Source organism: Cydia strobilella, chromosome 9, assembly GCF_947568885.1.
Source record: "Cydia strobilella chromosome 9, ilCydStro3.1, whole genome shotgun sequence".
Taxonomy (NCBI): Eukaryota; Metazoa; Arthropoda; class Insecta; order Lepidoptera; family Tortricidae; genus Cydia; species Cydia strobilella.
The window spans coordinates 12,672,663-12,681,502 of NC_086049.1; the positions used below are offsets into that span (position 1 = coordinate 12,672,663).

Here is an 8,840-nt window from a genome sequence, read left to right on the forward strand (position 1 = left end):
ACCGTTGGTAACGTTGAAAGTGAACGCAGCCGACGCGCAAGAATGAGGGTAGACAGAGCGCTGTCTACACAACTTTGACACCCACCCGCTATCTTCAGTCACCCGTGAACATGATGCATGTAACTGCGTCGAAATATCGGGAGCTCACAAATAATACAAAAGGTAATCACGGTCTATATCCCGGTCAATATATTTCTACTTTGAATTCTAGGTACAGGGGGACTCGCAGACCAGACCACCTAATTATGTGGTCTGTGGGGGGACTAAGTCAACTCGGTCGGTCAATCTTAATTCTCTAGGCGTTGGTGTTAGTGCATTTTTTACCCATCATGCAATATGTTTGGGTCAGCCCAATATTTTGATGGTTATGGAGTATGGATAAAATCAAATAAGAAAAGCAAACTGAAACTCATCTTTAATTAATTATTTTTATTAATTATTATAATTATTCTAAACTATATATGTTCGTACAGTAAAATGATTTATTTCTCAATGAAAATATTTTTCAAGTCTGCTTCTGCCAGAACTTGCGCTGTTACTGAATCCGGGTTTTTAACGATCGGTTTTTGCGGCACAGCCTCTTGTCGCTGTGTATATTGCGTATCCACGGCCGCGGAAACCTTCTCAACGAGCTCGGTCTCTGGAACACCTTCAGCCTTCAACTTTTCGTATTGTTTCACTAGCTTCTTTATAGGCGTTTCTCCGGTTGGGCTTAGCATGTTGATTACGCCGTAGCCTTGTCCGGCAGAATGGAATTTCCTGTAACATGGATTATTAATTAAATTAGGTAGGTATGTGCAAATGGGACTGACATCCGTCCAATATCTTCATCTGTCTTAGGATGGTATTCCATCTGTCCAATATCTTGGTCCAATGTGTATTTGCACATGCACAAGTGGACTAACACCCTTAGACTTCGGACCTAATAATAGTAAGGTAGTAGGAGGAATAAGGGTAGGGTAGGTAAGTTTTCCTACAGCATGGATGTTGCGGATGCAGACGCGGACTTTTAAAGGCTCACATCCGCGGATGCGGATGTCGAGATTAGGCACATAAAAACGTCAAATATTACACTTTAGTAATTTTTATTTAAAAAAAAAACGAAACTTAGTGTTTGAACAAGAATATAGGTGCCCCACAATCGCATTATTATACTAAAGTCCAAATAAAACAAATTTTAAAGTACATATGGTGCTACTTTCTCGCACTAGTGCGGAAAGTGCACTTTTTGTGCATATGTCGAAAGTTTAAAGGGCCATATGTACTGTAAAACGTTGTTCGATACACGTGCGAATAGGTAATTCGCAACTCGTGTCGATTTAAAACACTCCCTGCGGTCGTGTTTTAATTTATCGCCACTCGTTTCGAATTTCCTCTTTTCCGCACTTGTATCGAAAATAACTAATTCACTTCTTGTCGCTGTCCGTCATAGGATAAAGTGCTCGATCGACGAATCACAAAAACGAAACGAGGATCCTATTGGGTAATGACGAAATTACCTAGCACTTACGCCGCCGCTAAGACGTTCCTGTATCTACCTGTTCCACATCCGCATCCGCATTAACTCCGCATCGATTTTATGCGGATGTTGAAAATAATACGGAAGTTCCGCGGTTGCGGATGCGAATATTCGCAACATCCCTGTCCTACAGTTATAGACGTTAGTTTTGTTTCACAAATATTTTAGTGTAGGCATTAAGTAGGGCTGTTAAGGAACAATATTGTATTAGGCACTAATCTAATAGTAAATAAATATATTAGGTACTTACGCTCTAACAACATCTTCTTCATAAAGAATAGGTCTTATGGGTTTGATTTCTGGCAACGGCTTTGCAAATTTGGGTTCTGTGAGCGGCGGGAACCTCTTGTAGATGTCAAACCACAGCGGTCGGTCGTCTGGCTTCATTGCTCCACGAGTAATCAGGCCCTCCACTCTGTGAACACGCAGATTGAAATTTTAATGTGTGTGTAAAGTATGAATAAGGACTTGAATAATCCGTTTTTTTAACCAAAACGATTCGTTACAGCCCTAACTTAGGTTACGCTGTTCTATGGGCACCTTTGGATTCCTTAAAAGTTGAAGAATTTACATTATTTGAAATATAATTGTAAATTCAGTGACGAAGGCCTGATTCGAACCGGCGCTTTAGTAATCTGGGCTAATAACGCCTTGAACCCCTAGGCCACCACGCCACGGCGGAACCGGTCCCAATTTCTCGACTAAGTATATTATTATGCCATCTTACTAAGACTAGGTGTCTTTGACCAACTCTAAGGGCGAGCAGTACGCGCTTGCACCTCCTATAGGAAATCCTTAAGGAATTACGACATAGCTAGACAGATCGGTGCTGCCATCTATACACAACTTTGGGAACAAATCAAAAATATTTAATAAAATAATTTGATCTGTTCCCAGAGTTGTGTGTAAATTCAGTGATCAAAAAGTGGTTTGCTAATTTTGAAGACAACCTAACTTGAAGATAAATAAAAGCCTATTTTAAAATAAAAATAATTATAACAAAAATACATTCAAGACTAACTTTGTGCAACTATGTAGACAAAAGAGCAACTGAAGTGCAGTGCAATATCAAATAATGAACAGTTACCTCACACTTAGAAGGAAAAATGTCTGTGAAAGAAACAAAGATAACCCAAAATATTTATTATAACAGAACAAACAGAAATCACATTTTTCATATTCTTCGAACTTACAACCTTCTTACAATGTGTGTCAAATTAAATCATTGTGAAATAGACGAAATAGTAAACTAACGAACAGCTAGTTTTTTTACTCTAAAAACAGAAATAACATTTTTCGTAGTCTTCTAACAAAAAATCTACTAAGAATGTCTCTAAAATATAAAATGCAATCATTGTGAATATTGTCAGTTTACAAATCATTTTGCATAGCATGAAAAATCGTTTTGCGTAAATTGTCCCAGCCACTCCGCTTAGTTTCCATAATTAACTTCTGCTCCAAATTCTTAAGGTCATCCTCTATTTCTTCAATCAGTTTTTCATTCTCTGCCTTATGTAGAACATTCATTTCCTCATAACTGAAATAATGACCAATAACATTGATAAATATTATAGAAAATGATAATACTGCCTTTGTAAATTTACATTAAAGTAGAATTCAGTACAAACTAACCTCTTTTTAAAAGTGTCATGGAACTCCGACAACAACTTCAGACTTTGCTTATGAGCACCACTAGACTGTTGAATGCACTTCAATAGAGCTCCAGTGACTTGCTCTAATTTATCTTGATTTTCTTTCATCTGTGCGTGATCAGCATCTAGTTTCGTTATAGTATTTGACAAGTTGTTTAGCATAAGATCATTACATTGTTGTCTGAAACAATATAGTAAATTATAATCAAGAAGAAATTGAAAAGGTAAACTAGCAAATAAGCCAGAACTGTAAACAAATGACCATTACCTTGATTTTATTTGCTGCATAATTGTGTCCCGGACTTTGTGAGGTGTCTCAGATGCTTGACTTGCTGAGATCTTTTTTTTTTTCATGCTTACTTGTTGCTCAATCATTAATCTGGACATGTCATCTTCTTGTATTGCTGGTGCCGCTGATTTATTACGCTTTTGAGGTTTTCCAGTCTTAGGAGATTCTTTTAGAAACTGGCTTTTATTTATGAAATCGTTTAGATCATCCGCCAAGAACTTTGATTTACCAGTTTTCTTTGCGTTAGACATTTTACTAAATCACGTAAGTTCACCAAAACGAGTTAAAGAGCAAATAGTACCACTGCTTATATCGTACAAAATACAAATTTACGAAATACGGCGACGAATACTCATAAAACTTTTTTGTTTCCCACCAAAAGCACGTTTTCCCGCTCTTTTAACTTTTAAATAATAGGCATTCGAATTTTAAATTACAATAAAAAAATAAAAAGTATTTCACAATGGTAACAGTACAATTATATGAACTCAATAGTAGAATTGAAATATAAATACCTTGTGAAAATTGTGCCTATTCTTTCCAGTCTACTACTCGCCATTTTTATACTTTAATATCTTGATTTTAATTGATAATTTAAAGAGACTTTAGGTTAAAATTAATCGAAGTAAATAAATAGGTATGCGAACTGAACTGACTGACAAGTTGACAACTGACACTACAGACTAGTGTTGCCAGACCACAAATCTTAATCGAAATGTTTCGAATCAAGATTGAATCGAGCCATACCATTTAATGGTAATTACACACTGCGAAACAAGTGTGATATTTTTCTTATAAAGTCTCGTTCTTTTCTTCGTTTGTTATCGTAGACATAGTATAGTAATTATAGACATGAAACCGAGCGACCAGGGGTAAGAGAAAGACATATTCATGTATTGACAGGTTAATTATTATTATTCAATTAAAAGTAAAACTAAAAGTAACTAAGAATAACAACTTATAAATAAATAAAAAATTAAAAAACAAAACTACTCTTAATTAAAAAACATCTAAATAAGGCCCCCGCGGCATTGTGCCAAAGATGCTGGCAGCATTCCCTCGCTGAATGGCAATACTTATGCGCTGCAAGAGAAAGCCGCCAGCTCTCTGGTCACCGGTTGCGTCGACGAGCTTTTTGCTAAGTTCTTTTCTTTCCTTACGAATTAGATAATGTGCCGAAAAGAGATGCATATATGCTTGTTATTTCTCATTTACGTACGGTGTCATAAGTTTGATAATTTGCTAGGGATGTAACTGTGTCGATTTTTTATATCGATAAATTATGCATAAGTTTATGTGCCGTGTAAAAGAATAATCACGAAATTGGCAAATTGATAATAGTCGGGCTAATGAAAGTTGAACCTGAAAAAACGCGGCAATTTCAAGAAATCTGTAGCAGGCGGCTCGTTGAAATGAAATGAAATGCGTGGAATACAAGGATTGCATAACTTTTATACTTTTTATAATTTTCATATTCTAAAAATCATTAAAAACTTTAAAAAGTATAAAAATTATGCAATCCTTGGAATCAAAGAGCCGCCTGATATGAGGATTAATGCATGTACCTAATATAGCTTTTATCTCATTTGCAGTCTACCACTCAGAACCGTCTAACTATACCTCTTCTAGTCACGTACAGTCAGCAGCAGAGAAAAGGCACCCCCCTGCATACAAAGTTTTGTAAATTAGTATGGACGTGGGGTACCTTTTCTCTGCAGCTGACTGTACCAAATAGGAAATGAAAAAAAAAAAACGTACGTGTAATATTTTTTTTAATTTAATAATAGGGAATATTACGCGAAACTCAGCGTAGGTGGCGCCACTATCACAATCTGAGGGTCTATCGCGAAACAAGAAAATCGAACTTTCGTTATCTAACATCTCTGTCACTCTTGCGTATTCGAGCGATAAAGAGCTAGATAACGAAATTTCGGATTCGAGTTTTCCGGTAGGTCCCCTGAAAACTTGTCAAAAACCTGTTAAAGGTACAGTATGAATGAGTTACTCTACGGTGCACTAAAAAAGCTAGTGCTGCACTCTGGTGGCAGAACATTGCAGTAATATCCCCTATTCCTCGTCCTTTGGAAATCTGAAATAAAAAGTTGAGTTTTGTGACCAACAATATTAATAAAAGGAACATTCATCAATGATCATTAACGTCTTTTTTATTAGGGTTCCGTACCCAAAGGGTATAAACGGGACCCTATTACTAATACTTCGCTGTCCGTCTGTCTGTCACCAGGCTGTATCTCATGAACCGTGATAGCTAGACAGTTGAAATTTTCACAGATGATGTATTTCTGTTGCCGCTATAACAACAAATACTAAGAAGTACGGTCCCCTTGGTGCGCGCGTCCGACCCGCACTTGACCGGTTTTTAGTATTAAACTATAGTCTGGCAAACACAATTTGTCAGTAAGTAAGAACAAAGAAAACTATAGGTACAGTCGAAGGCAAAAATATCGATCCAGACAAATGGCTTAAAAATATGTGAACACGATTTTATTGTCTGAGCGTACACATATTTTTGAGACTTTGGGAATGTATATATATTTATGCCCTTGACTGTACTCATCAATTAAAATGAGACAGTCCTGGGCCAAACTATAAGAAAGTTGTAAATGTCGATAGGTTATTGATCTGAGGTCGATACATCACTATGCTAAAAATATAACCTTTCATACTTAGCAGAAAAGCGCTGGTGGCCTAGCGGTAAGAGCGTGCGACTTTCAATCCGGAGGTCGCGGGTTCAAACCCCGGCTCGTACCAATGAGTTTTTCGGAACTTATGTACGAAATATCATTTGATATTTACCAGTCGCTTTTCGGTGAAGGAAAACATCGTAAGGAAACCGGACTGATCCTAACAAGGCCTAGTTCCCCCTCTGGGTTGAAAGGTCAGATGGCAGTCACTTTCGTAAAAACTAGTGCCTACGTCGATTCTTAGGATTAGTTGTCAAGCGGACCCCAGGCTCCCAGCCGTGGTAAAATGCCGGGATAAGGCGAGGAAGAAGAAGAAGAAGACTTAGCAGAAAAGTTCGAAAATATATGCAAAAATCTATACAGACTTGAATGCAAGTAATAATTACATAAACAACATATCGATTTCAATGTTTAGGGTCAGGTCCTATAAATTAATTTCTTCAAAATTAAAAAAAACACCGGTTAAAGGTTATCGGTTCGTGCGTATTTTCTTTTCTTCCTGTATGCGATTTACAGCCCTCGATCACACAAGACATGATCACAAAGGGAACTTCAAACCATTACAAATAAAAACTGCACGTTTTCCAACAATCTTTCAGGAATAGCAACAATATAATTAAAATAAACCGCTATTACTGCAATGTTCTGCCACCAGAGTGCAGCACTAGCTTTTTTAGTGCACCGTAGAGTAACTTATTCATACTGTACCTTTAACAGGTTTTCAGGGGACCTACCGGAAAACTCGGACTGCCTCTTTATCGCTCGAATACGCAAGAGTGGCAGAGATGTTAGATAACGAAAGTTCGATTTTCTTGTTTCGCGATAGACCCTCAGATTGTGGTAGTGGCGCCACCCACGCCAAGTTTCGCGTAATATTCCCTATTATTAAAAAAAAAAAAAATTACACGATGACTAGAAACTATAAGTACTTAGTCTTTTAGCATTGGAAAAAAAGGTAAACCATTTCCACGTGTCTTTTTATTGACAAGTTTTTTTTATAAATATAGCAATATTTGACTTATGAAAGCAAAAGTATGTAAATGATCGCATATTATATTTGTTGTGACTTATTTTCAGTGTTTTTCGATAAAACGCCATGTTAAGATCGCTCGCCTTTTTTCTAATGATAAAAAAAACGAGAGGTATAGTTAGACGGTTCTGAGTGGTAGACTGCAAATGAGATAAAAGCTATATTAGGTACATGCATTAATCCTCATATCAGGCGGCTCTTTGATTCCAAGGATTGCATAATTTTTATACTTTTTATGATTTTTAGAATATATAGGTAATATGAAAATTATAAAAAGTATAAAAGTTATGCAATGCCAAAAATATAACCTTTCATACTTAGCAGAAAAGTTCGAAAATATATGCAAAAATCTATATAGACTTGAATGCAAGTAATAATTACTAAACAACATATCGATTTCTATGTTTAGGGTCAGGTCCTATAAATTAATTTCTTCAAAATTGAACAAAACTCACCGATTAAAGGTTATCGGTTCGTGCGTATTTTCTTTTCTTCATGTATGCGATTTACAGCCCTCGATCACACAAGACATTATCACAAAGGGAACTTCAAACCATTATAAAAAAAAACTCAGCACGTTTTCCAACAATCTTTCAGGAATAGCAAAAATATAATTAAAATAAACCAAGATGACCGCTGAAACATCCCGAAATATTTCAACTAAAATAATACGACTATGTCAAGTTGTTACAGATGTCACCTACCTGTGAAATAATGAACATATATTTTATTTGGCTGGATTGTATTATAGAACCACATAGGACCATTTGACATTTCCCTCAGTTTATCTTATGACAATACTGAAAAAAACGAAAGAACTTGCGGATTGTTGTCTCACTTACTCATAGACAAAAAGTAATAACGTGTTGTGAATACGATATCTTTTACCAAGCTTTTATTTTTGCCCGGCTTCTTTGCTTTAGTCATTTGAGGGTTAATGTATGGCAGCATAATCATTTTTCTCTTTCACTCTTATAAATAAATTTCGGTATTTCGCCACCTATGCTGCCATAACCCGACCATGAAAAAAAACCCGGTCGGTGATAAGGACAAAGCATGGCACTATTTTCTCTTTCCTCTTATAGGAATCGCAATAAGACTATCTTTCTCTATCAAAGAGTGTCAGGCCCTTGTTTGTTATAGATTGGTTACAGAGATACAGTTGCACGAATGAAGACATAGCTAAGGGTGGTATTCGACCTGTGAAGTTTCTTTGTCCGATGTGTATTTCTATTTACATCTCACATTTTGCTTAGTGAGAGAGTGAGACGCAATGCACATTGGACCAAGATATTGGACAGTAGGAATACCAACCTAAGTGCATCTCTTTCCTAGTTCTGAGCATTGAGATTTGAGCGATTCGATTTTTTGACGACATACGACAACGGTGGCGCATGGGTGGCGCGCTCTGACCCAAAGAGTACAATAATATATGTATTCTCAACGCCCCGCTGCACGCAGGTGATGAGGCCGCACTTGCAGTTAACAACCGTGCCTCATTACTTATTTCTTTTTGCCTTTCTCTGAATTCAACACTTCAAGCACAGATATAAATGAAGGAAACACGCATTATATGAAATCCTCTTTATTATTTTCATCTATTTAATCAAAATCACAAGTAATTCTCATTTTTCAAGGCATTCTCTTC

At 36.6% G+C, this 8,840-nt stretch overlaps 3 protein-coding genes across 3 annotated transcripts in view; all 3 read right to left on the minus strand.

Moving 5' to 3' along the window:
- The window catches only part of LOC134744419 (uncharacterized), a 291,804-nt gene that overhangs the window by 84,814 nt on the left and 198,150 nt on the right, over positions 1-8,840 (minus strand). The gene's annotated exons all lie outside the window — the stretch shown is intronic.
- LOC134744332 (small ribosomal subunit protein mS23) lies at positions 446-4,117 on the minus strand. The gene is made up of 3 exons (XM_063678106.1): positions 3,976-4,117; positions 1,770-1,934; positions 446-759 (listed from the first exon to the last, which is right to left on the minus strand). The coding sequence occupies exons 1-3, from the start codon at positions 4,017-4,019 to the stop codon at positions 483-485; spliced, it is 486 nt and encodes a 161-aa protein (XP_063534176.1). The 5' UTR covers positions 4,020-4,117; the 3' UTR covers positions 446-482.
- On the minus strand, positions 2,812-3,960 carry LOC134744330 (uncharacterized). Its single transcript, XM_063678105.1, has 3 exons — positions 3,440-3,960; positions 3,152-3,352; positions 2,812-3,056 (listed from the first exon to the last, which is right to left on the minus strand). The coding sequence occupies exons 1-3, from the start codon at positions 3,709-3,711 to the stop codon at positions 2,891-2,893; spliced, it is 639 nt and encodes a 212-aa protein (XP_063534175.1). The 5' UTR covers positions 3,712-3,960; the 3' UTR covers positions 2,812-2,890.